Below are 27,002 nucleotides of genomic sequence, written 5' to 3' on the forward strand. Positions count from 1 at the left end.
AAAAAAGCGATTTCAAAACCCAAGAGCCAAACGCTTAATGCAAACAAGGGCTGGGTTATAAAAACAAATATCTCTTTGGATATTTTCTTTTCGTTCCTAATTTCATGTTGCGTAAATAGAAATAAATAAATTCCTGAATGTCACGTACATAGTTAGACGGCATTTCAGCAACGCTAGTGCGTTTTCTCCGAAGAGGTGTTCTATTTGATCAGCTATTAAAAACAACTCCGTTCAAGGACGCATTATTTAAAACCAAGACAAATGCCAGAAATCCTCATATGTAATAAAATATCTAATTGTCCTGCTCCATATCTTTGGGTTGCATTCAGAGTTGATGGGTTATTTTACGTCAATATTTATATGGGGAAAGTTCCTCGCAGAATCAGGTTACGCGTGTACTTAAGTTGTTGTTTTTATGCAGCTCATTCCAATGATTCAAACGGCCAGTGAATGCCTTTGAAGTTGCCAGATTTTTGTTGAGTAGAATTTAATGTAACAAAGTGGTTACAGTGCGTACTTCACATGAGACAATATTGTTGTGCTCAAGTCAGGGTTTTGTCTGTCGAACAAAACATCTAGCATGCACGCAGCCTTTGGTGAATCGTCTCGGAGGACACCGCGTTGCTACTCATGCTGCTTTTATTTTTCACTCTTCCATGCAGTGTAGTCTGTAATAATGATCTTTTGCATGTTAAAAATCGATACAATTAAATCGTACCATTTGCGTTACTCGACAACGTGAAGAAAAAATAATTGAGGAACCAAAGCTGAGAACCGGAGAAAAACAATAAGCGGATATCTGCCATAGGCTGTAATCAACAATGAGTTTAGGCATGACATAAATCTTTTTTTTTATTTTTTTTTAATTATTGCCTGCTGGGAGCTTAAGCTATGAAGATTGCTAATGAAAATGGAATTCGATATTTTCTTTATTAATGGAGAGCATGCTTTTTAGCTGTATTCTTTTCCAGCAGTCCTGCCAGCATGATCGAGAAAGGAGACTTTTTTGTTTCCAGGTTATATCATGAATGATTCTCTACAGAGAACCTCCAGTTCCTCGCAAATGTGATGATGTTAATTGCTCATTTTCATATTTGTACTCACCAGCGTGATCATGAAAACAACTGCAGAGTGTGAACTGTTGTTTTTGCTCATTGTCATTGTTAAGATCCTATATTATTTATAATAATAATAATGAATGAAAGTGCTTCGGAAGGCCAAATGTAGCCCATCCACCTCAAGGTTTATGCATCTTGTCCATTTTGAGATGCCTTTCTGATTACCACCATTGGAAAGAGTGGTTGTTTAAAACTACCCTAGCCTTCAGGTCAAACCAGTCCATTCTTGACCTGTGTCTGCATGATTTTATGCATTGTACTGCCTTGATTATTCCATAATTGAGCAGGAGTATACTGTAGGTGTGTGTTTAAGATGGCCGGTGAGTGTGTATGCGTTTGCAGATTTATAGCTCATTTCACTAGTTTTGAAATAATCCCATCTCTCTGGTGCTGTAAAATGTTTATTCGATCACTAAAATCTCTTTTTTTTTAATGTCATGTGTTGCAGACATTGCGGCTATATCAAAGCGAAACAAGATCCCGACGAGGAGAAGATGCAGTTTCAGCATGGAAGAGGTAAAACTCGTTCCCTTGATGGACTGCCAAAGGAATGGTCATATTAAGAGGCAGTGTTAAAAAATATATAGGTGTTCCACTGATTTTTGTGGAATTTTGTGGGGTTTACAGTTCCTTTTTAGGAAAACCATTTGCAATTACGACTCGGCTGTGTCTCGGCTTATAAAAGAAATGTAAACGTGTCATGTAAACGTCTGCAAGTAGTACGTCAAGGTGTAAAACCCTTCATCTAAGCGCATGAAGGCCGAATGTATTAATCGCAGAAATGACAGAAATTTCTCAGGAACTGTTGTTTAGACGTTTTAAAATGACCTCAATGATTCAAAACATTAATCCACAAGTGACCTGTAAATGGAAGATGACTAAGATGATAATTGTTTGCCATCATTGCAGTCAAGTTGCCAGGAAGTAGGACCTACATTCATCCACATACCTACGAGGACCCAAATCAAGCCATTCGCGATTTCGCTAAGGAAATTGACGCCTCCAGCATCCGCATAGAGAGGGTTATTGGTGCCGGTGAGTCATATAAAACACTTATATGTGTACAATGTTTATATTTACATTTATTACCTCTGGCCATCACTGATAAGATGATGAGCTGAACATACAAATCAGCTAGAATTAGTAATTAAAATGTTCTGCAAGATCCTCTATTACTGTCTCCAAGCTTCCTCTCTCAGCATAACAGAAAAATACTCAGTACTGTTGTTGCAAAATATTACTTGTAAGGGTGTTGATAATGTTTAATAATATAAAATTGCACATTAAAAAAAAAAAAACTTGTGTTAACAAAAAAAAACATGTTTAAGCAAAGTTATTAACAAATCACGTATCACTTATTGCTGGGTATCATTTTATATATTCATTTTTGCTCATTTTCATGAAAGGTGCCAATAGTTTTGGAGGACACTGTATGTGCAGAACGTCTGGTTGGGAAACACTACTGTTTTTTAATTGCTATTTTATTTTCCATTAAATGTCCCCAAGGTGTTCTGGGAAGCCTTCTAAAGCTGAAAAAAATAATTTTTTACTGTGCTCAACATAGTGTCACTATATTTCAGAGATTCATAGAAAAACCTCTGCTGGGTATCGGTAATAATAATAAACAATATATTTTCTATTCTAATGTTTAATAATATTTTACAAGCTTAAGCTATGATACTCCCACCACCATGTTTCACAGAAAAGGTTGTGTGCTTTGTGCCTTTTTAATCCCAACATATCCCCTTCCAGGCTTGTTTGCACTTCCTTGGACTTGGTCCCAGGTGTCATACTGCCTTTTGCAAACCAGTATTGACATTTCTTAATTTTTCATATTCAGGGAGAACAGGAACCAATATCAATAATGTTACAATATCAATAATGTTATATCTAGAATTGGCCCCTTTTTACATATCTTTTTCCTTCAATGCACACCATGAGAGGTTTTTCCACATATGCTACACAGAAGGCCTCATGGAACGTTGGATTGCCATTTACAGTCTCGATACTGTAAGCCAGTTAGACTAAAGATAATAATGTAGGTGGCAGGGAATAAAATGAACTGGAAGTCTGCAGTGATTCCAAACATTTCACTGTATGCTATTTAATATGCTATTTAAGCCCCATATAACAGCTAATACCAGTAACCATAAATGTTCTTGTAATAATGTTGTACATGCAAAAACATGTGCCATGCTGTCTGTCAGTGAAAGAGCTCATTTTACAGCTAAACCATTCATTTCCAAGAAGCTACAACAGCATGACACTCCATGTCAGCATATTAACCTGCATGAGCCATTGTTAAAGATTTGCTTCTCTGGGACTTGCTTTCCAATCTAAAGTGCCTTGAAAGAAATTATTTTAAGACCCAAATGCAGTCATTATACTACTGTGCCAAAGACTGAGCTGTGTAATTACAGCATGTCCGTATCCTCCTATCCTCACACACAAAGTACTGCCAGTGCTTTGTGAAATACCAACCCCCGAGATTACATACTGGTTCACAGTGTGAGGTTTGGAAAGCTCCTGTATAGCTCAGTTTAATAGAGTCGGACATTACAGTAAGTAATACACTAATAATCTTACTTATACAGTATCTCACAAAAGTGAGTACACCCCTCACATTTTTGTACACTTTTGTTGCCAGCGGTTGAGACATTAATGGCTGTGTGTTGAGTTATTTGAGGGGACAGCAAACTTACACTGTTACACAAGCTGTACACTCACTACTTTACATTGTAGCAAAGTGTCATTTCTTCAATGTTGTCACATGAAAAGATATAATCAAATATTTACAAAAATGTGAGGGGTGTACTCACTTTTGTGAGATACTGTATATGGTCCTTGCACCACCCCCCCCCCCAAACAGTGCAACATTCTGGCTATAATCAGAGCAGCGTTAGCCTATCATGGGAATTGGCAAGTGACCAAATTGGGGAGAAAATAGGGAACACCCCCCCCCCCCCCCCCCCCCCCAAAAAAAAAAAAAAAAACTGTCATGTTCAGTACTCTGTGCGTTCTAGTGAGGTTGTGGTCCGATTTGTCAGTCGATATGTCCAGTGAACAACCTTCCACTTTTGGACCTTAAAAACTCCATAGTTCCTTTAGTTGTATGTTTGAGGCCATAGTTCTGCCAAAACTATGCAGAAGCATCATTCATCAAGTTTAGCGTTTGGTTGGATCTCCAAAAAGAGACACCGCTGGGAACCAGTCCAAAATACATGAGGCCATAAACTTGGGAAAAGACCACAAAGGAATAAAATCTTGGCAAGGATACATAGACTCGGTACATCCAAATGTGACTAGAGACGTAGTAGTGCTTACTGAATATAGGGCACCGTGAGCATAGGTGGGTGTGGTCAGGTTGGCTGTACATCTGGGACAAGGGTCTTCAGTTCAGAAATTTTCCTGCCACTGCCACCATCATCAGTTACATTTTTTTATTAAAGACAAGTTGCTTGCCATACAAAGCCGAGCTATGATACTACCACCACCATACTTCAGCATGCTTCGGATCTTGAAGAATACCTTTTTCACAAGTCCAGACACAAGTCTGCACCTCATTTGACCAGAAGTTGTACAACCATTTAGCAAAACAAATTGCCATTTCATCTCTTACTCGAAAGGCAACAGCAAATATCATATAGATGTAGCTATCCTCAAATAAAAGTTCTATGAATTAATCTTGTCGTCACGGATTAAGTGTCACAGAGTGTAGACTTGAATCACTTATTAAATTCGAATCTACCCAGCAAACAGTCACCTGCACAGCAACTACTCTCTTTTTTTCTTCTTCTGTCAAATAAGTACTAACACTTTGCACTACTCCTAAGGGGAATTTGGTGAGGTGTGTAGCGGCCGTCTGAAGCTGCCAAGCAAGCGCGAGATCTATGTGGCCATCAAGAGTCTGAAAGCGGGTTACACAGAGAAGCAGAGGCGTGATTTTCTGAGCGAGGCGAGCATCATGGGCCAGTTCGATCACCCAAACATCATCCGGCTGGAGGGGGTTGTCACCAAATGTGAGTGATTTACACTTAATAGTCATTAACTATGTTGACTTAGTGTCATAGTGTCCCAATTAGTACCAGTCTAATGGTGCTAATTGGGGTTACACTCAAGTTGATGTGTTTGTTGTCATGGCGCTAATATGGCACATTTCTTTGCAAAGAAATGTACAGAAGTTTCAGGTCAAACAGACTAAATTAATGCATATGTAAAAGGTTCTATGTGGAACCCTAAAATAAACTAGTTCTCTATGAGAGAGCATCTTTATCCAAAAAATGCTTGAGAAAGATTTTTTTTTATTTCCCAAGAGGGTTTGTGCTTCGTTTATTTCTTTTGTTAACTTTGAATTGAATAAATTTTCTTTAGAACCAATTTGTGCATGTCGTAATTGGGGAAAGTGCTTGATCTGTTTTTTTTTTTCTAGTGCCAAAACCCGGATATGAAGGCATGCATAAGGAATGAGTAGGCTTGTGTGGGAATGCTGCTATTTAAATTTTTTTTTTCTGTATCCATTTCCACCTACAGAGCCCAACAAAAGATGCATGCATATGTATGACCGCATTAATGCGATTAATTAAATAGTTAATTGCGTGTGTTTTCGGTGTCATAAATATTCAGTGCCGAAGTCTCTCACCATCCCGCGTTAATTTTTATTCCTTCACGCTCTCTCTCTCTCTCTTTCTTTCTTTCTCTCGCCCTACGCACTAATGCCGAATGCAAATCCTGACCTTTCGTTAGCACGCGTTTACGCCGTTTGCAGAGCGATTAGCTACGTAAATCAGGTTTACTTTTCATTAGCAAAAGGCACATGTTAGGGAGAAAGTGCTGCTTTTAACGTCTAACAGAAAGAATTTGGAACGTGTGCTAAGAAGTTTAGGCCGTATGAAACATTCACGAGGTTGGTTTTATTACACGTCTACAGAAGCATATATATATATATATATATATATATATATATATATATATATATATATATATATAAATGCCATGTCAGATGACCAGGAAGTGCTGTTTGCACTTCCTTTTCTACAGTCACATGGCATGGTGAAGGTCATCATCGGAGAGCTCTAAACATTTTTCAATATTTAGGCAAAACTACTTAAAGTAAAAAAAAAAAAAAAATTAAACACTATTATGAGAAGTTAACATTTATTTTTTGTCATTTAAACAAGTTGATATATTTTGAGTATTTTGTTAAATGGTAAAATGTCATTGATACCATATGGCAACAACATGCGATAACGGAACCGTGTGCACTCATGAATTGAAACAGGTCTGCATAGCAAAAAAGACAAACGGCTTGTCTAATATTATGTTTGACATTGTTTCATGTTCAAAGTTAAAAAAAAAAAAAAAACTGTTGCAATTTCAGACATATCGGGGGGGGGGGGGGGGGTTGGAAGGGGGCGCAAATGGTTTTCAAGAAAATAAACAGACAGGGCATCATTTTGTTACTCTGTGTAGTTGACTGTGTTTCAAATAGAATGTGCATAAATGAAAAACCCCGCATTCCCTCTCCCTCTGCATTTTCTTTTTGCTGAGGAGAGGCGGAGCTTAGCCCGCCTTTTATCTAGCTGTCAGTGCAGACCAGTGTTGCCAACTTAACGACTTTTTATATATATATAATCAGCAGTATAGGTTTAAAAGTAGCAGAAATGAATGCAAGCAAGATGAGCTAAATGTGGAAAACAGTGTTAACCCAGTGCACTAAATATCACACATGAAGTTGTATTTCGCTTTGTTATATCCTAGCAGTTGCACATGAACACAATGAACACAATGCACACTGTGTTCACAATAATCCACGAACCAAACACAATGAACCATGCGTCTCCGCAGAACTTTGTTTCTTTTCTCTAATACCTAGTGTATTCACTAGCATTCCAACGTATTAGATTGGTTAAAGAAATCAGCGCTGTGATTGGGATGTTCATAGCTACAGATATGACAACACCATAGTGTTTTTTCGAGTGGGGAACGCAGGATTCAAAAACATGTCTAGGACTACACAGAGCTGCGTGACCCTGACAGCACAACAAATAGCAATGGAATTTACACATTCAAAAATAAAATAAAATAATAAAAAAAAAACCTCTGCACTTCAGACATGGTGTAAATTGTTATTATTTTGTTTAAAAAATCTCTTTATTTTCATTTAGTACCACCCTTCAGAAGCTACATACGATATTTACATGTTTCCCAGAAGATTAAATAACAAAATAACAATTTACAACGATCATCCTGTTCAAAAGTCTATACCCCCTCCCCCACCGGCTCTAAATGTATCGTGTTGCCTTCTTGAGCATCAGTGAACGTTTGCACCTTTTGTAATAGTCACGTACGAGTACCTCAGTTGTCCTATATGTGAAAAGATGGATCTCAACATCACATAGCCGCTGTTGGAAAGGGGTCAAATATGCAGAAGATGCTGGAAAAAGGACCTGGAGGATTATTCTGAAGAACAGTGGGCAGTTTAACTGCTCAGGACAAACAAGAACAACTATCACATAGTGTAAAAACAGTAGTTGATCATCCAGGTAATGACACACAGTATTAATAATCATACATATGTAAACTTTTGAAGTTTTTATGATCCCTAATAAAAGATTAACATTTTGCAGATTTTGAAAGGGGTATATGAATGTATGAACATGACTGTATAGGAATGTATAATTTGGCCAGTGGCTGGATGGAAGAAGGACAGCATGAGCTCAACGTAAATACTCCATGAGGTAAAACAGTACTGTGAATATTTAAAATAATACTAATAATAATATTTAAAAATTCTCTGTGGTCAGTGTTTGCTTAGAAACTCAAAAAAGAAAAAAAAAATCACAATAATGATTTCAGGGCTTTGTCTAGGGAGGAAAAATTATGCTAATGTATGAGAATTTAAGGCATAACCACAGAAGCCCAAATTCCGTGTGTGTGTTTTTCCTCAGAGCTCTGCATATTGCGCATCACCACTCTTTCAGCAGAATAACGCTTTAAGCCAGCGCTCCTGCTCTGATTGCCCCCCATTCTTATGCAGATTGCCGCGACGTTAAAAGAAAAGCTCGAAGATGGCCCTTTCACTCTCACGTCAGGGAAAAAAGAAAGAAAGAAAGAAAACCGTCAAACCGCGCTTATCGCTTCCATCGCTTTTCTTTTATGCGCCCACAATCGACTAATCTGGAAACATTCCATTTGGAGGCGGCTATCATCAGGGACGTTAAAGACATCCGGAATTTAGGCTTCATCTCGATAGGGCTGTGCGAGAGAAATTTTTTTCTCTCTCTCTATTTTTCAAGTAGCTGATTTGCTAGAATCAAGCTTAAACAGGCTTTTTGGCACCAAACAAACAAACAAAATAATAAGGACAGGCTAATAAACAGATTATGGTCAGAATCTATTTACTTTTCTGATAAGAAAATAAGAGCAGAATAAATAACTTGGAAAATAGAACAGCCTGTGTGTTCTAATCAACACACATACACACTTCTCTGGACAGGGTGCCAGTCCATCGCAGGGCACAATAACATACACATTCACACACGCATTCATACACAATGGACACTTTGGATCATTTGTAATATATGAATATATTTTGGGCACACGGTGGCTTAGCACGTTCGCCTCACACCTCCAGGGTTGGGGGTTGGGAGTTTGCATGTTCTCCCCGTGCTAAAGGGGTTTCCTCCGGGTACTCTGGTTTCCTCCCCAGTCCAAAGACATGCATGGTGGGCTGTTTGGCATGTCCAAAGTGTCCATAGTGTGTGAATGTGTATGTGATTGTGCCCTGCGATGGATTGGCACCCCGTCCAGGGTGTACCGTGCCTTGTGCCCCATGCTCCCTGGGATAGGCTCCAGGTTCATCGCCACCCTGTAGGATAAGCAGTATAGAAGCTGGATGGCTGGATGAATATATTTTATTTCCAACAAATCATTATTACTTGTTTCAAATATTTATATAAGTATTTATATATTCATTATAATATGTATATTTACTGTATATAATATCTTGAAATCATTTTTTACAATTTTTTTTTTGCAACTCCTAACCTCTGACATCTACTAAATCACTAAATAGTAAAGCTTACAAACTGACTGAAAACAGATGATTATATTTTTTTAATATTTTGTACTTAAATTGTAAAGTGTTCTAAAACAATGTTTTCAATGTTACATTTTTTTTTACATCAGGTTTTTTTATAAATAAAAATTGTTTTCTATACATATTTCAGTGATTTTTTTTTATGTGTAACATAAAAATGCAATTATTTGTATGGCAATCAAATAACATATCATGGATCTTTAAAAAAAAAAAAAAAAACTACTGTATTGCTAGGGAACAAACCTATATATCAGGATACATATCATAGAGATATCTTTAAGATAGCTTCTTTGTTAAATAACATCACCGTTTTTATATATATCTTTTTAAATATACATACTTATGTATACTTTTACAGGAGGAATATTCTTAATTTTAATATGCTCTTACCTTCTTTACATTCTTAATCTTGATGTGTTAATCAAAAAACGTGGATCATTCAGCAAATTGTGTAAAGTTGATCGACAGACAAATGCATTGTCAATACATTGACCTACGATTAAAATTTGGTGATTAAACCTCAGAATACAGATATTTAGATCGCTTTATTATCAGTGAAGTCGATTAAGCTACTATACAGGTTCGCGTTCGTTCTCCAAGCTACAAATAGTGTGAGTAAGGTGAAAATTGCGATTATGCATGTTGATTTAAAAAAAAGGTTTTCTAGGTAACATCTAAAAAAAACCAGAAAGTCAAAACAACATACTGAAATCCCAGCGTTTGTACTTAGTCCTTTATTCGAGTGTATTTGTAGAGTATATCGAGTGTAAAATGGAAGTTTTGCATAGCGTCACCATCCTGGGCTTCTCTTTGTGAGGCAAATATCGAGCATGTAATCACTAAAATACAGTATATTGTCGCTCCATGAGAAATCAGTTCGGAGAATCAATAAGACATTGGAGTTAACTAATTGCTAATCCCTTTTTGTTGCTAGGTTCATTGACGAACCAGGAAGATAAAATAAGTCATTGGAAATGGAAATCATTTAGCCCGTTAACAGGGTGGTGAGTGCTGAAAGAGGAAATAGCATGGACAAGGTGGCAGTTTTCTGGACCGTAACTTTAACACCTGGAGTAAAATCAATAGTCCATCTGTGTGAACGGCCATCACGGCGAAGCGCTCATCACTCTACAGCATGAGAGAACATCCCCGTGCGCTTTTATCTCATTAACTATGCGGCACCTCTAAAGCTCACATACTCACGAACACAAAATCCTTGGGCTTCTGTTTGCAGCTATCCATTAACATATAATCACGCTATAGACAACAGGATGCGTTTATCAGTCGGTTAGTAAAGTTGTGTGGAAATTACGTAGCTAAACCGAACTAAAATGGTCAGACATTTTTAAACATTTCATGTAATTGTAAATATACATAAATATATACAAAGGTTTTTCCGACCTAACTGGATTTCCATAAATAGCACATTTCTTGTGTAAATGCTCCCGTGAACAGTTTACGTATAAATTTGTACGTATACATTTGAGTGTTTTGTTGTTGTTGTTGTTGTTGTTGTTGTTAGAGTTCAGTCTAGCAAGTAACATTATAGTATGAGAATAGCTTTTCTGGTGATGTTTTTCTTTTTTACAACATACTTACAACATACCAGATATCAAACAAAATCAAACATCTTAAAAATGGGCCCTGTAGAGGGAAGAAGTGCAACCCGTCCCACAGCTAACTTGCTCTATTATACAAGAAACTAATAATAAAATTGAAGTAAGAAATAATAATAAAACGTATGCTTTATACTGTTCCAGAATAGAAGAAATATAGTATTATTGGAAATAGCCCGGTTTAGTGCTTAGTACGTTTGCCTCACACCTCCATGGTTGAGAGTTCGATTCCTGCTGCTGCCCTGTGTGTGTGGAGATTGCATGTTCTCCCCGTGCTGTGGGGGTTTCCTCTGGGTACTCCGGTTTCCTCCTCCAGTCCAAAGACATGCATGGTAGGCTGATTGGTCCATAGAGTATGAATGGGTGTGTGAATGTGTATGTGATCGTGCGATGGATTGGCACCCCTTCCAGGGTGTACCCCGCCTTGTGCCCGATGCTCCCTGGGATACACTCCAGGTTCCCCGCAATCCTGTAGGATATGCAGAATAGAAAATGGATGGATGGATGGAAATAGCCTGGTAGTTGCAGCCGACCACCATGCCATTGCCTAGAACGCTGTGTGTGTGTGTGTTTGCACGTGTGGGTCGCAAACCTCATTCAGCCACCAGACAGCTACATTACTCTACTGGCAAAAGGTAAAAGAGATTTTTTTTTTTCTTAAGGTGTCTGGGGAGACATTTATCACAGTGAGATAGTGATTTAATTTGGGCTGATGTACAACGAGGAGATGCTCCGGCAGAGCTTGCGACCTCCCCACCACACACACACACACACACACACACACACACACACACACACACACACACACACACACACACACACACGTGCATACACATGCGGCCAAACCTGACCTCTATTTGCGCCGCGTTCCACTGTGGAGAGATTTATACCTTTTATCAGGTATAGCATGGATTTGTATTAAGCGAGAGACAGGGACAATCGCTCACATGTCTCACACACACATACACACACACATTCACACGCATCCTCGTACACTGCAGTGTTGTAGTGTGTTTGTGCAATAAATGTACAAATGATACATTTCATACAGTAAAGATGTTTCCACGGCAGTCCATCTTTTAATTCTAATGCGCATGGTAGTCTCGGAATCTCAGGACGATCGTGTGATGTGAATAAATGCCTGATGTAATAAACAGTCATGTGAATAGGCTACCTGTCAATCAAATGAGCTTTAAGCTACGAAATTTTTAATAAGGAAATAGTACGTGAAATGTAGTCAGTTTCCCGACATGGGAATGCCTTCAATATTGGAGGATTTCTTGGTAACATGACAAGCCGCGTTTTTTGTTTGTTTATTTGTTTGTTTGTTTGTTTTTGTCTTATTAACTTGTAATAGACAGAGTTTGGTGAGGAAACCACCATTTATAGCTGATATGCTAATTACCGTCACGATAATTACGTTATCGACTTATCGTACGATATATATGGACGTGACCTCGATCGTTTTTTGTTCACCTCGATATCGCCCGTTGTGTTTACAGTACATAAGAATGAACGTTGCTCGCCGTTCGCACTCCATTTGTCAGCATGAGCTGAAGCTGAATGAACAGCTGTAAATTGAAGCGCTTTACTAGTGGGTTAATGAACTCAACAAAACGCATCCTTATACACATATGAGATTAATCAGACATCTACACAACCTAAACCTAATATGACACCTCTCTTCTGCACAAGTGAAATTGAACGTAAGTAAGGCGCTAGGTAGAAGTCACGTCCTGAATACGCTTTTTCTGTAACAACTCACTAAAACACGGACAATGAAGAACTAAAGCATAAAGAATTCACAGTATTGTATTATAATATTGTACTCATTGTAAAGTTATTATTTCAGCAGTTCAGGTTTTCACAATAAGGGTTGATAAGCTAATATATAAAAACATTATTTGGTTCCAATTTTGCATTTTCTCGTCAACCAAAATGCCTTTGACTCCTATGTGATGTCGAGTAAAATGTCTGAATATTCTTAAGAATTAAACATCAGTTGCTCGTTGAGAGGGTGTACTCGCATTATTATGCTATCAGTGGCATAAAATGGTCTTAAAATGACAATAATATCGTTTATCGCAATTATATCCGGCACAATATATCGTCCGACAAAAGTAGTTATCGTGACAGGTCTAGTTCCACAACATTAAATGTAACTATGAGCCGATAATCATCGGGAAAATTGCCGTGGCTTAAAAGTAATAAAATAATTCAGGACGTATTTTGAAGTGGTAACAGTAGCTTCGTGTCAGGCCATGTCACACCACCCTGTCACTGATTATTTTAATATAACAATCCTCTAAGAGTTTTATTCGTTATGTAATTGAGCCTCTGTGTCTCAGGTGGTAGAGCAGGTTGTCCACTAATCGTAGGTTTGGCAGTTTGATTACCAGCCCACGTGACTCCACATACTGAAGTGTCCTCGGGTAAGACACTGAACCCCAAGTTGGCAAGTTAGTGCCTTGCATGGCAACTCTGATACCACTGGTGTGTGTGAATGAGAACCAGTGTAAAGTGCTTTATAGAACCCACTAAGGTTAAAAAAGCACTATATAAGTGCAGACCATTTACATAATCACCATATTCTTATTATCACTTGATTAAATGACACAAATGGAAAAAACAACTTATTAACTTAGTATTTATTTCATATGCAGTTTTTTCCCCCATATAAACTTCTACAATTTATACAAAACAATCCATTTAAAATCATCTTTAAACTTTAGGTCATGGTACAAATAAGCGTGAAATAAAAGCAGTGCGATTTTAATCGTATTAATGTATGCTATGGTGCGAAAGGCTTTTCTGGGTCTGTTTCTAATTTTGAATGTTTCTATCACTATTAACTGACATGAAAATTTGGTGTTGGGCGTTTTCAAACATTTTCACAATTTGTACTGTTCTAAAAAAAAAAAAAAACATTTAAAAAAATGTGCCATCCATTACTAACTAGTGAACAGACCAAGAGCACTGTTAATCACTGTTGCTCGTGGTCAAGGTCTCTGACAGGGATCCTTCACAAAGAATAATAGAGTTTCCTAGGGGTGGAAGAAGTGTGGCATGGGCTTTACACTCGTCTCTCTCTCTCTTTCTGTCTCTCTCTTTCTCCCTCCATCCGTCCTTTCTTTACTATCCCTCTGCTGTAGGATTAATGATGCCATTACAGTGATTTATATCTCTGTGGCTTGGCAGAGGAGTATCTTTTTTTCTCTCTCTAGTGGAGTATGTTGTAGTGGTCGATGTTTTTATTTCCTTCTCTTTTTATGTTCGCAGGCAAACCGGTGATGATAATAACCGAGTTCATGGAAAACGGATCCTTGGATACTTTCTTAAAGGTTAGCCGCTTTTTTCAGTTTAAAATAAAAGATGTCTTACACGTTTAATGTTTATGTTGTGTGACATGGCTTAAAGTTTTACCAGGTAAAAACTCTGATACACATCTAAGTATGTACTTACGTACCCTTTGTTTTTCCTCTGGACAACAGGACCCTCTTCATACACGCAAGATGCAAAATGGCCGCCATTTTGAACTGAACGTTGCATGTATTTTTTTTATTTTTTTTACCGTGAGGTTAAATAAGCTAGACGGGTGGGGGGGTTCACGAATTAATCCCTATTCAGTGAGAGAATGAAATATGAACGCTACAGAATAGGGAAAGTCAGTAGATTTATTATAAGACCTAACAACTCCCTCCACAAATCCGCTCGAATGTCTCCTCCCTCAAATCGCCTCGGATTTATTGCCACTTTTGTCACCTTGGAAGGATCGCATCGTAATTTTATTACGGATGTTTGTTGCTTTTTGTTTTTGTTTATTTTTTCATCTCCCACTTTGAAGCAGGCTTCCGCTTTAATTGCCCACACTTTGAGCAAATGAAAATGAAATTTGGGACTGTAAAAAAAAAAAAAAAAGAGGCACGTTTGAAATTTTTCGATCCTTCCGCAGGCTAATGAACGCCATAAATACCACTTGAGCTGGCATAAAAAAAAGCTAACATAATTATGGGTGGGTTTTTATGGCTAATAGCTCATAGCCTGTCTGCCCGAGCTACATGTGTTTAATTAGAGCGCAGATCAATTTAGCAAAAACAAGTGGTGCACTTTCTATCTCTCTTTCTCTCTCACACACACAAACACACACATCCTGATGCAGCTGTTCTTACAGTAACCACTGCAGTGAGATTGAAAACAAAAAGCATGACGGCTGATGAGGCCAAGCAATCAATCAAACAAACGGCGTTTATAAGGCAAGGCATAATTAACTCGCCTCTTGTGAAATACAACACTGTGTTTGGGATTGATATTGCTCAGAGAGACAAAAGAGGCGTTTTAAGCAGATTGCTTCACAGGTCCAATATGCAAATGAAAACATCAGGCTAATTGCTCCAAGCTTAGATTGTTTCGGGGGCTAAAAACAGAGTTTCATTTTTCTCCCAAACGTGCGGAAAACAGATGTTTCCACACCTATAACCTTGTGTAAGAATTGCCATTACAGTGAAACAGGGACCGGCTGTAAAACGTAACCTCGTTAAGAGTCCGTTATAAATAACTTTAGGGTCCAAACATAAATAAATAAATAAATAAAAATCCACCAACACAAAGTAGGTTTATTGAACTTGAAAAAGCGCAAAATTCTACTAATCCGATTTTTTTTATCCGACAGGACATTGTTGAAAATGAGAACATAATACTAATATGAATCGATTTTTCTCTCTCTTTCTTTCAGAAACATGATGGTCAGTTCACCATTATCCAGCTGGTAGGAATGTTGCGCGGAATCGCATCCGGGATGAAGTATTTATCGGACATGAATTACGTGCACCGTGACCTGGCTGCTCGGAACATTCTGGTCAACAGCAACCTGGTGTGTAAAGTGTCAGATTTCGGCTTGTCCCGAGTGTTAGAGGATGACCCCGAAGCTGCTTATACGACACGGGTAGGTCACCTGATCTGCTCCACGACTTAGATGCCACTAGGATTTTTGTCGTTCACGTTGATTTGAAATTAGTTGGACTTGAATGAATGTGTCAAAAAAAACAAAAACAATTACTACAGTAATAAATGATTTCATCATGGTTTATAAGCTCACAATTTAAAGACATCTGCATGTGAGAGTTTTAGAGGAGACAGGTATAATCCTGAGAAATGAACACAGGGAAGAAGATAAGTCAACTTTTTTTAAAAAAGAGAGACCAGTTTTGTCCCAGGCAATTATAGAATTAAAGAAAAAAAAAAATTAATCATCAACAAGATGGTGTGATAAAGCAGAGTTATTGTTACCAGCCCAAATTTGATAATTTTCCCCCAAAGTGCTTTATTCCTTTTATACCACAGTAATTTGCCCAAATAATATGACTATGAAATTTTCTATTAATTAATTAATATATGGACCTTCTATTCTTATTATCTACTAATAGTTGCATTCGATGTTGTGGAACGTCCAGGAAACAAGTTAATTCAAGTTGCATCACCAGTCTCTCCACAGAGTCACGATACTCTACACACAGAAACCCAACAGTGTCCTGACTAATCTTATAATCTTATGACTTGCGGCGATGTTTCATTTGTTTATACTAATTGAAAATATTCGATAAGTTGATTTCCCATTCCGCCGGCGGAATGAAACGCCAGTTTACTACGAGAAAGGACATAAAAGCTTGATGGAGCAGCTTGTCATGTTACAGAGAAATCACAAAGTCTGTTTATTTATTTATTTTTAAAAAAAGCTTCATTTTACAATTTTACTGACTCCTTCCTTAACGCTAAATAAACATGTCCAGACAGATAGTTAATACTATAGAAATTATCATATATGAAAATAGCACCTTCTGACCAATCAGAATTGGGAATTGTGGTATTTAACGTATTACACTTTCAAAAAAGTGGGTTGGATGTCCCCAGGGTCCTCAGCATTAAAGAGGGTTCTTGGCTTCCTAAAGGGGTTCTACTTGGTACCTTGTCTAATTGGGAAAAAATTTTGTTGTGTACTGTTCAATGCCACTAAAAAAATGTAATTTCAAACTTAAAATTGTGCAATTAAATCGAAACATATCTGTTAAAACATAGTTCCTGTCCCTTTTTTGGTGTTCACATTCATTCACAAATGCCGCAAATTGAGTGAGGTGGAGACTAGAGAAAAGGAGTCTGTAGAAGGTATGCAGTGGCACTGGGTGTCAAAAGGTTAGAGATGAATTCACCCGAAGGGAGAGTTGGAGGCTTGGAGAGTGTGAGTGTCTCAGGAGTCGCGTGTTAATTCTATATTTGTGTGAGTAGAAGTTGGCCCTTCTATGCCCCTGATGTGGCTGACACGCTGTCCTCCAGTCCGCCTCCTCTCTCAACATGCTTAACTAGAGCTCCTGTCGGCCTGCGATAGAACAAAATACCAGAAACCCTGAGTACAAGATCTTACACTCGGCACCAAACCGGCACGCGAGCTAATTAGACTACGGAGTGTGGTGTGTGTTTGTCTTTGCATGCATGTGTTAAGCAACTTCCACATTCAACTCCCCAGTTTCCCATCGCTTCAAACTGAACCTTCCCAGAAACACAGAACCCAATGAATTTATGTGTCGTGCCTTTGATACTAGATATAATAAAATAAGTGGATATAAATAAATAAATGATTCGTTTTCAAAAGCCCATCCTTGGCTTTCTGCTCACGTTTGTCTATATAAAGTGGAGTCGCTTTGCCTTTTGTTTGACTTTGACGTGGAAATTAACTGTCAAGGACTGTTTTAATGTTCTAACAATCCCCTGCGCTACCTACACCTGCAGGTTTTTTTTTTTTAAATATCCTGAATACAAAGCAAACAGTGCCAAAGCTAAGAGGGTTGCCTGAAGAGCATTGAAATTTTATCGTATATGAGGATGATTTGGTGTCTGGTTCACATTCCTTTTTTATTCTCGGTTTAGGGCGGAAAAATCCCCATTCGATGGACAGCACCGGAGGCCATCGCGTACAGGAAGTTCACTTCAGCGAGCGACGTGTGGAGCTATGGTATCGTCATGTGGGAGGTGATGTCATATGGCGAGCGGCCATATTGGGAGATGTCTAATCAAGATGTGAGTGTCCATCTACAAAGTCCTTCTGGAATTATTGAACACCAGGAGTGTTTTGATCACCAGAGTGATTTAAGGTTGAAAGCTGGGGAAAGCAGGGGAAAGTTCCTCAGAGTCGGGTTACGCACGTGCTTAAGTTAATGTGCGTGTAGTTCAGTCCTACTCAGAGATTTTTAGGTTTTTCTCACGCAGGAAAAATCTCATTCTAAGTCCAACATCCAGAGTTTGAGGCTGCTTGAATTTCACAATAAATTATTAAACAGTTAACAAGTAGTGTCAAATTGAAAAGGTCAGCAGAACATCCATTGCTAAGTACTGAATTTCAACATATGTCTAGCTAAAGACTCAAAGCCTGTATTCTCACTCACTGTCTCGCTCAGGTGATAAAAGCGATCGAAGAGGGATACCGTCTCCCCCCACCAATGGATTGTCCAGTGTCTCTTCACCAGCTGATGCTGGACTGCTGGCAGAAAGAGCGAGCTGAGAGACCCAAGTTCAGCCAGATTGTCAACATGCTAGACAAGCTGATCCGAAATCCTGGTGCCCTGAAAGAGCTGGCCAACAGTTCCATCTGGTAAATTGCCATAGCTTTAATTCCCTGTCAAATCATTGTTAAATTATTAGGGGAAAATAACTGAAAATGAGAAATCTGACCTTTTGTGTCATGTTGTCTTGTACCTCATGTCATTCCCACCGTTCTTACCGTTTAAGCTGAAGATTTACACAGGATTATAAATGAGTGACATGCCTATAAGGATTTGGTGAAAATGGTACAACATTACATTCTTATTCTTATAAATACTGCTGTCATATGTGAAAATACAAGGTCGGTGCATTTGCACCCCCCAAGTTATAGCTATTTAAAGTTTGTTTAAGTAAAACAGGAGAGAATTACAGTGAACGATTTGATTTCACCATTTTGATTTGGCCAGTAGCTAATTAAACAATGAGTCATTGATGTTGTGGGGATAGTTCTATGGCTTGTGCACTGTTAAACATCTTCACAATGTATCTGGACTGAAGAGAGAAGAAGAAGAAGCTTTTATTTGTTGCATATACATTACAGTACAGTGAAATTCTTTCTGTGCATATCCCAGCTTGTTAGGAAGCTGAGGTCAGAGATGATATAGCACCCATGGAGCAGATGGAGCAGAGTTATGGGTCTTGCTTAAGGGCCCAACAGTGGCAGCTGGGCAGTACTGGGGCTTGAACCCCTGACATATTGATCAGTAACCTAGACGGTTTAACCATTGCACCACCACTGCCCCTCAGTGGATGGGGTAGCATGGATTCCTGGTTCAGTATTGAGCTCAGGTTACTGTCTGTGTGGAGTTTCACGTTATGTCCCCATGTCCAGATGGATTTCTTCAAGATTCTCTGGTTTCTTCTCATCTCCCAATTTAGAAGCTTGTATGTGGATAGGCTATGCTAAATTATAGTTGCGTGTACATGGTGCCCTGTGATAGACTGGTGGAAACAGTGCTCTTGACATTCTGGGTAACTCAGGATAGCCATGGCAAGATGTTCTTCAGGTAGGTGCCTTAGTAGCCAAATCTTTCAAAGGTAACCACCTTTTCTAGGGATCATGAAAAGTAAAGAGTTAGGCCTCACATTTGGGACGGCCTTCAGCATCATCATACATTGGATTAGACTGGACATAGATTGGAACAAGCAGTTCTCTTCGAATAAAATGGTTCGGTATACCATGAATGTTGAAACTGTCATAGAGCGCCGGTCTGGTGAACAGAATTATGGGCTTGCCTAGACTGAGAGGGATGCATACAATGCTTCCTTTAATTTACCCAAAATAAGGGACCTCAGTGGGCAGGTGCTGTCCAGATGGGAAAGTCATTATGCTGCCCAAAAATGGTACCTACCATGTGAGCTGGCTTCCGATTCGAACTCACTGGATGATTAATAGGGAAATGACTTCATTATGCAGGGAAACCACTCTGCTTCTACTACGGGGTTGATGTGTTCATGAAAACTCCCTTGATCAAGAAGGGCACTCTTAGAGATTGGAATTAATCTGTCATGCATTAAAAATAATTACATACTCCATGCTAGACTTATCAGTATCAGAATCTATGACACTTGTTCAGATAATACTTTTATGAGATACCAGGTCTGCTTTTTTCGTTTTTTGCTTCATTGTTTTAATATATCTGTTAAACCATTACCAAAGTTGGTATGTTGCTGTATGGCTTGCTCATGTCCTTTACAGGGAAGACCCGATCACCCCAGAGTTCAGCGTCAATAGTGTGGATGAGTGGCTGGATGCCATAAAGATGGGCCAGTACAAGGACAACTTCACATCTGCAGGCTACGTCACATTAGATTCAATAATCTACATCAGTGCAAGGTACAGAAAACCCATAAACCCTTGAGAGTAGGCTAAGACTCTGAATCCAAAAACATCTGTGCCCACCGTGTTATGCCATCTCTAACTCTCTTTGTTTTTCTCTCCAACTTCTCTTTCAGTGAGTTGAGTAAGATGGGTGTGACCCTCATTGGGCACCAGAAGAAGATCCTCGCTAGTGTCCAGAGTCTGCATGCCCAAGGGAGCCATGTGCAAGTATAACAGCTCTGGACAAGCTGATAGACAGTTAGAGGAGGAAAAAGAGAGACAGTGTGGAAGTGTGGAACCCAAAACAGTGCTTCACCATGCCAACCCCCAATCCCGGACGTTTGGCTGCAGCCCATGAGCTCACAATTTGTGCGGCAGAACCAGAGACTGGTTAACAGTGGAAAATTCAGACCAGACGGATGATGATCAAACACGAACTCTGATGATTTATGAACATTATTGTGAGATGTGTACAGTCATTTGCATTGTTGTTTCTTGTCATTTGCTTCATTTTCCAAGGTTTGATATAGGTGAATAAAAAGGTGCCTGGGTGGATTTGGACCTAAGGGTGGTGTGTTTGGAGCCACAGTATGAGCTTTGTCGTGTTGTGCTCTGAACATGATAGCAGACAGGAAGTGTGATTTGCAGCCCTGGCTCACAAGATGATGTTTATCCAGACTTGACATTTTTAATGGTCTACAGTAATAATTATATGAGGCATTCTTTCTGGTTGGATTCCCTAACTATCAGCAATAGGAGATTATGTTTCACCAGCGGAAGTAGGGCTAGCAGTATTCTGGTCTTTGTGTTTCAGATTACTGCATTATGGTATGAGGAAACATTGCAATGAGAAGCTAATTTATGGTTAAGATAAGAGTTGTCCCATGCTGTAATACCCAGTAGAGAATGTCAGGGGTTTGTCTTTTTTTAGTCACTACAGTATTAGTCATACTGTGGGCTAGTGTTTGATAGTTAATGCTAGTCATGGTTATTAAAAATAAGGATGGGTCTCCTTCAACGCAACGGTATTGTCTTTTAAAAAATGAGTGAGAATGTCTCTGTGTGTGGACCTATAAACTGACTTATTTTGGGTTGGTTCTCATTTCATGAATGCAGAAAAGCAGAACATGCCCGTTTGGGTATGTAGAACACCATGGTACACATGCTATACACGGCTGAGAACTTTAAAGGAATTCTCTACATAAAAACATCAAAATAAAGGACAGCAGGTATAACAGAGCCAGCTGTCAAATAATTAATGATAACAGTGGCTTTTTTGAGTCAAGTATTCCTTTAAAGTTTTAAAGCAAATTAGCCTACACCTTTAACTATGTAGCTAACTTGGGAAAATTAATAAACCAATTAACAAAGTCCTGAGTATGGTAAGATGTTACACATAGCGCAACAATGCATGGGAGCATTATTTGTGTTTAGCATTATGAGGAACACATAATATATACACAGACTCTTCCCAGGTAGCAAACTGATGCTTGCTCAATGTCTAGTTCAGGTGGCTAGATTGATCCTCCCTATACTACATTTTGTCAATGTTGGGCAAACGTTGGCAAGGGGGATTTAGACGTGGCTGAAAGTTGGGCCTAGTGGCCCAATGTTAGCCCAATGGACAAAATGATATTGGGCCAATGTTGGGAAGTTGAACTTAAAGGCGGTCCTGATGGCCCAATCTTAGCCCAGTGGACAAAATTATACTGGGCCAACATTGGCAAGGTGGATGTAATGGTTGTTAAAATCTGTTTACTCTGTTCACCAAATGCTAATCCAGTGTATTTTGCAACCCAACACTGGTGATGGCTGACAAAGTCAGTTTGCTACCTTGGTGAGCTCTGTGCATCAACATTAAACACCATGACTTTCACAGTATGTTTATTTACAGCAGAACATGTAACACAACTTACACTCTTGTAAAATAGTGTATAAAGGTGTACAGTGTCGAATTCAAACGAGTGAACGAAAAGCTGTAGAATGTTTGTAATGTACTTTATTTCATTTTCTGAAGAAGTTAAAGAAGATGTGAGACGTATCGATTGGTGGAGCTCATCACCGTGGGATATAACAGAACTCTGGAATGTAGCATGGATGCTAAAGCTTCATCTTTTATAAGCAAGTGACAGTGACTGCGGTTCTTTTCTCACTCCAGTGGTGGCTGTAGCTGCTTGACGTTAGATGCCTTACTAACTGTGCCGTTTCTTTCTCTTCTTCCTGGTAGAGGCAGTATCATGATGAGATATAGTGAACATAGTATTTATCATAACAACGCCACTGAAAGCTATAGTGGATGTTGGCGCAACACGTCCAGCTTTGTGTTACTTCACCTTTCAGAGGTTGAACCTTCTTTTATTCACAGTATTCAAGCTTGTTTTGGTGCATGCAACTTTGGGGAAATAGCGATCACACCTATTCATGCTGATTTTGCTGCATTTACAACACTAATATTTTTGTACTCCTTCTGTAAAATATTCATTTCATTTACACAAACAAATGTCAAACATAGGTTCCTAAGTTATTCTTAAGATAAGTTTACTAGCAAACCCCTTGTCTTTTAATCCATATGCTTTCTCTTTAGTGCTGTGGAACATGACTGATGACATCTCTAATTATTAAAAATAATGCTTGACCATGGTTTATTAACGTGGGAACGATGAGTGGGGTTGAAAGATGAGCAAGGTACAAGATAATTAAGTTGTGGCCCCAACTTAGTAACTTCAAGGGAATGAGATAATTAAGAACAAGATAATAAAGTCATCGGCATGACTTAGTAATGAGGGAATGAGGTAATTAAGTTGTGGCCATGATTTAGTAACACAACTGAACAAGATAATTAAGTTATGGACATGACTTAGTAAAGTGAGGGAACAAGATAATTACGTCGTGGCCACAACTTGGGGAAAACGAGGGAATGAGATAAATAACTTGTGGAAACTTGAGGGAATGAGATAAATAAGTTGTGGAGTTAGGATCGTGACTTATTAATGCAAGGGAACAAGATAATTAAGTTGTGCCCATGATGTAGTAACAGAAGGGAACAAGATAATTAAGTCGTGAACATGATTTAGTAACACGAGATGATTAGGTAATGAACATGATTTAGTAACACAAGAGAGCGAGATAATTAGGAAGTGAACATGATTTAGTAACACAAGAGAACAAGATGATTAGGTAATGAACATGATTTAGTAACACAAGAAAACGAGATAATTAGGTAGTGAACATGATTTAGTAACACAAGGGAATGATTTAATAAAACAAGAACGAGATAATTAAGTCATAGCCATGATTTATTAACTCAAAGGAATGAGATAAATGAGTCATAAACACAGTTTAGTAATGCGAGGAAATGAGATAATGAAGGTATGGCCACGGTTAGAGACTGGTCATGGTCACCAACAGGTGTTTTGGGGGGAAAAAACAGAATGTTCTTTTTGCGTAAGTCTGTTCAATGAAAGCAATCTATTTTTATGAAAATAACGTATATAATATACAAAACAACGAACATCTCAATTCTATCATTTACTATAACTAGATCAAAGAGATGATGGTATTAGCAGTGAGATTGCTATTGTTTTTTTAATATGAAATCAGTTAATTCTGACAATTAGGCAACGAGAAATGAAGTCTTCAGTAACGATCTGTCTCCAAATTTGAACTTCAATAGGATTTCATATTTCAGCAAAACCATGCCTCATTAATATGTGGCCACATTTAATTATCTCACTACCACAATTTAATGATCTTGTTCCCTTGAGTTAGTAAGTCATGGCCACGCATTATTTATTTTTTTCTTATTAAGTAAGAATGTCACCAGTGAGGCTCCTTCTAGTACAGATATTACCCCAGTGACATTTTCCATTTCTTGCTAATGGTGTAGTTATTCCTTATTTGGTGTATTGTAATTAAATATAAAACCATATTGCCCATACATAATTTGGGACAAAGCATAATCTGTATCGCACTGTGCAATTTGTTTGAAACAATTCCATGTTTGGGGAATTTCACATAAAACAGAATTCATGAACACTCCTTAAGGAAAATGAGTTTAAGTTGCTAATGTCCCCTGTTATTATTTATCTGAGGTACATTGACTTTTTTTTATTATTATTCTTGATGTTGTTTAAGTCTTATTGTTTTGCTTTTTAACATTTTTTTTTTTTTTTGCACCATTCACACATTAACACAAAGTGAAAGCAAATTAATCTGTCATCCATTCCAGCTCAAGCGGTCTTAACGACACTTATTTACTGACTGCAAGCGACACAGCAAGACGCAAACTGCAGTATTCGTTTGAAAAGCCATTTCTGGCGTTCGTTTTTATGTTCAGTTTAAATCTCTGTGGCAGAATTCGGCTGCTTTGGATTCTCTCTAATAAGTCTATTAGAGGAGACAGACAGTGTGGTGATTAAGATTAAGTGAACGTGGGATATATTTTGGGAGGCACCACGAGACAGAAAAAAAAAAAAGATACTAATGGAAATGATGATAATGATATTCCAGCTTGTTTTTCTCTCCCATGACAATGCACTGGAAAAACGAAGTGACCATGTGATTTTTTATCCAAATGTAAGAATATAGTCACTAACGACGAGGTGAGTGTCCAAAGATGGACACTCTACGTTCACACTAGCAACATGCGACCGTTCGTACGTTTAGGACGCAAGGTCTAGATTTCTGAGACAAAGCGATGGCACAACAGCGTTTCACTTGAGATTTTCTCGATTCTATCCAAATTAGTCTCCAAACAATTAACCTGAATGATACTTTGGACCAATCCTATGGCATGTGTGGTTTCTTCCATTCCCCACTCACAACCTTCAAATAAATTGACAAAAAAAACTTATACCTGTGGTTTTATCTTATAAACCTGCCATACAATCTCAATAAACGTTTATAGAAACATTAAAAAGAAAAATGAAACTCGGAAGGAACTGACGGAGACTGTTGATGCCGCTGGTGATTGTACGTAGATAGTACAGATTTCTTGCTTTGCTAATCTGTTAATAAGGCTAGTACGAAGCCTATAGCACGTAACCTATAAATCAACCAATTTTCGTACATTATTTTATTTTTATTTAATTAGTTATCTGTGAGCTATACATTTTGGCTACTGCCGTAAAATAAAATAAAAAAAGCTGGACAGGCCACACCCACTATCGACAAAATATCAAAAAAGTTTTGTTTTGGGTTTTTTTTCCTGAAATGTTTGTATATGATTTAGCTCTAAACATTTTTGAGGGGTGGCAGCCATGGCTTCTTAAAAAAATGTACATTTTATTTTGATTATATTTAGCAAGTTGTTTGTGTCCAAACATGTGAAGTGTGTGTTGGGGGAGGGGGAGGGGGAGGGGTTGTCTTTAAACTGCAAAGTAGCTACAGTATAAACTAAAAGTGGGTGGAGCTATATGATCGGAAAAAAGCATGTTTGTGTGTCTTAAAGCAAGGAACGTGATCGAGAAGACATGAATCTACAGATTGTGATAGTCAAAATTGATAGTAGTCAATGACTAACAAACAAAAAAAGGGTCTGAAATGAATGTTTGTCTAAAGCATATTTGTTGCAAGATAATAATAATAATAATAAAAACGGTCAATTGTGATGTAGCTAGGCTAATGATGTTTTTCCAAAAATTGTCCTTGAAGTGACTCTAATGCAGGATGTGTACATTTCTTTTGACTCCGTATTACTGGTTCCTTCTGACAGGTCATCTATTTAAGCCGTGCCCGATGTCTTTTAGTTGCTGCAGGTTTCTGTTCAGCCCACTGCAAGAGTGTACACTTTTCATGTTGCTGTAATAAACATGCGAATAATTTTTATTTCTCAATGGAAGTGTTGGGCTCTGATTGCAGCCTTCTGTGTTCTTTTGACAGTCACAATTTAAGGTGAAATTATAACTTGTAAGACTTAATACCTGTTATGTGCATACCTGGTACATAATTCAACCATGGATAATCAAAAAGTGCAGTGGTAATGCAGTGGTAGTGCTGTGGAATGGAAAAAAAAAGTTGGTAAATGGAAACAATAAATATCGATTAAATAAAATCACTAACCATATATTTTCAGCATTGCATAGGATCAGATAAAACTGGTTCACTTTAAGGTCTGAATGGTAACCAATTGTTGGAAAAACCACAAAATATGCACAAACGTTTCTAGAAATCTTCTGAAAACAGAGCCTCTCCTTTCCCCGATCTTAACCAGACATGCCCTTTGACCCACAAGGAGTGTAATGGTATATTCCCCAGTGATATCTGGGCTTCTCTCCAGGGAAAGAAGGAGAGGTCGTCGACCTGCATGCTCTTCCTCAGCCGCATAAAGCACTGCTGCCTCCGCTGTCACTCAATGTTAGATCCATTATGCCCAATCCCCACCCTGTATTTCTCTCCTCTGTCTTACCTCCCGGATTCACACACACATACACGCATGCACACGTGCTGTGTGTGGTGCAGAGCCATTTTTCACCCATTGTTAGCTGGACAGGTTAGATGGATTTGTCTTCTCCCTAGTAGCCTCTGATAATAGAATCACAAGACAACAGAGGATAGAGATGCAGCGCAGGGACCAACTTCAATTAAATAATATCGTGCAAGGGGAAATATAACAGAATATAACTAATAATGCCAAACAATAAAACCTCTTAGGCTGTTTCATTGTTATTATAAGAGAATATAGCGCTTCTTGTACCTTTAAAACTTTTAATTACAATCCATTTACATGCCTTAAAAATTTGTTTTGTTTTTCGCATGGT

General features: G+C 38.3%; 1 protein-coding gene across 1 annotated transcript in view; it reads left to right on the forward strand.

The window, feature by feature from the left end:
- epha4b (eph receptor A4b) overlaps positions 1–26,078 on the forward strand; it is a 109,082-nt gene extending 83,004 nt beyond the window's left edge. Inside the window, exons 9-17 of the mRNA XM_017472732.3 lie at positions 1,567–1,634; positions 2,028–2,153; positions 4,952–5,137; positions 14,112–14,173; positions 15,565–15,774; positions 17,751–17,900; positions 18,278–18,471; positions 20,122–20,259; positions 20,379–26,078. Of these exons, the coding sequence (XP_017328221.1) occupies positions 1,567–1,634; positions 2,028–2,153; positions 4,952–5,137; positions 14,112–14,173; positions 15,565–15,774; positions 17,751–17,900; positions 18,278–18,471; positions 20,122–20,259; positions 20,379–20,478 (1,234 nt within the window). The 3' untranslated portion in view covers positions 20,479–26,078. The remainder of the gene's footprint in view (positions 1–1,566; positions 1,635–2,027; positions 2,154–4,951; positions 5,138–14,111; positions 14,174–15,564; positions 15,775–17,750; positions 17,901–18,277; positions 18,472–20,121; positions 20,260–20,378) is intronic.
- The last annotated feature ends 924 nt before the right edge of the window (positions 26,079–27,002 follow it).

The sequence above is a fragment of the Ictalurus punctatus genome, chromosome 7 (assembly GCF_001660625.3).
Source record: "Ictalurus punctatus breed USDA103 chromosome 7, Coco_2.0, whole genome shotgun sequence".
Taxonomy (NCBI): domain Eukaryota; kingdom Metazoa; phylum Chordata; class Actinopteri; order Siluriformes; family Ictaluridae; genus Ictalurus; species Ictalurus punctatus.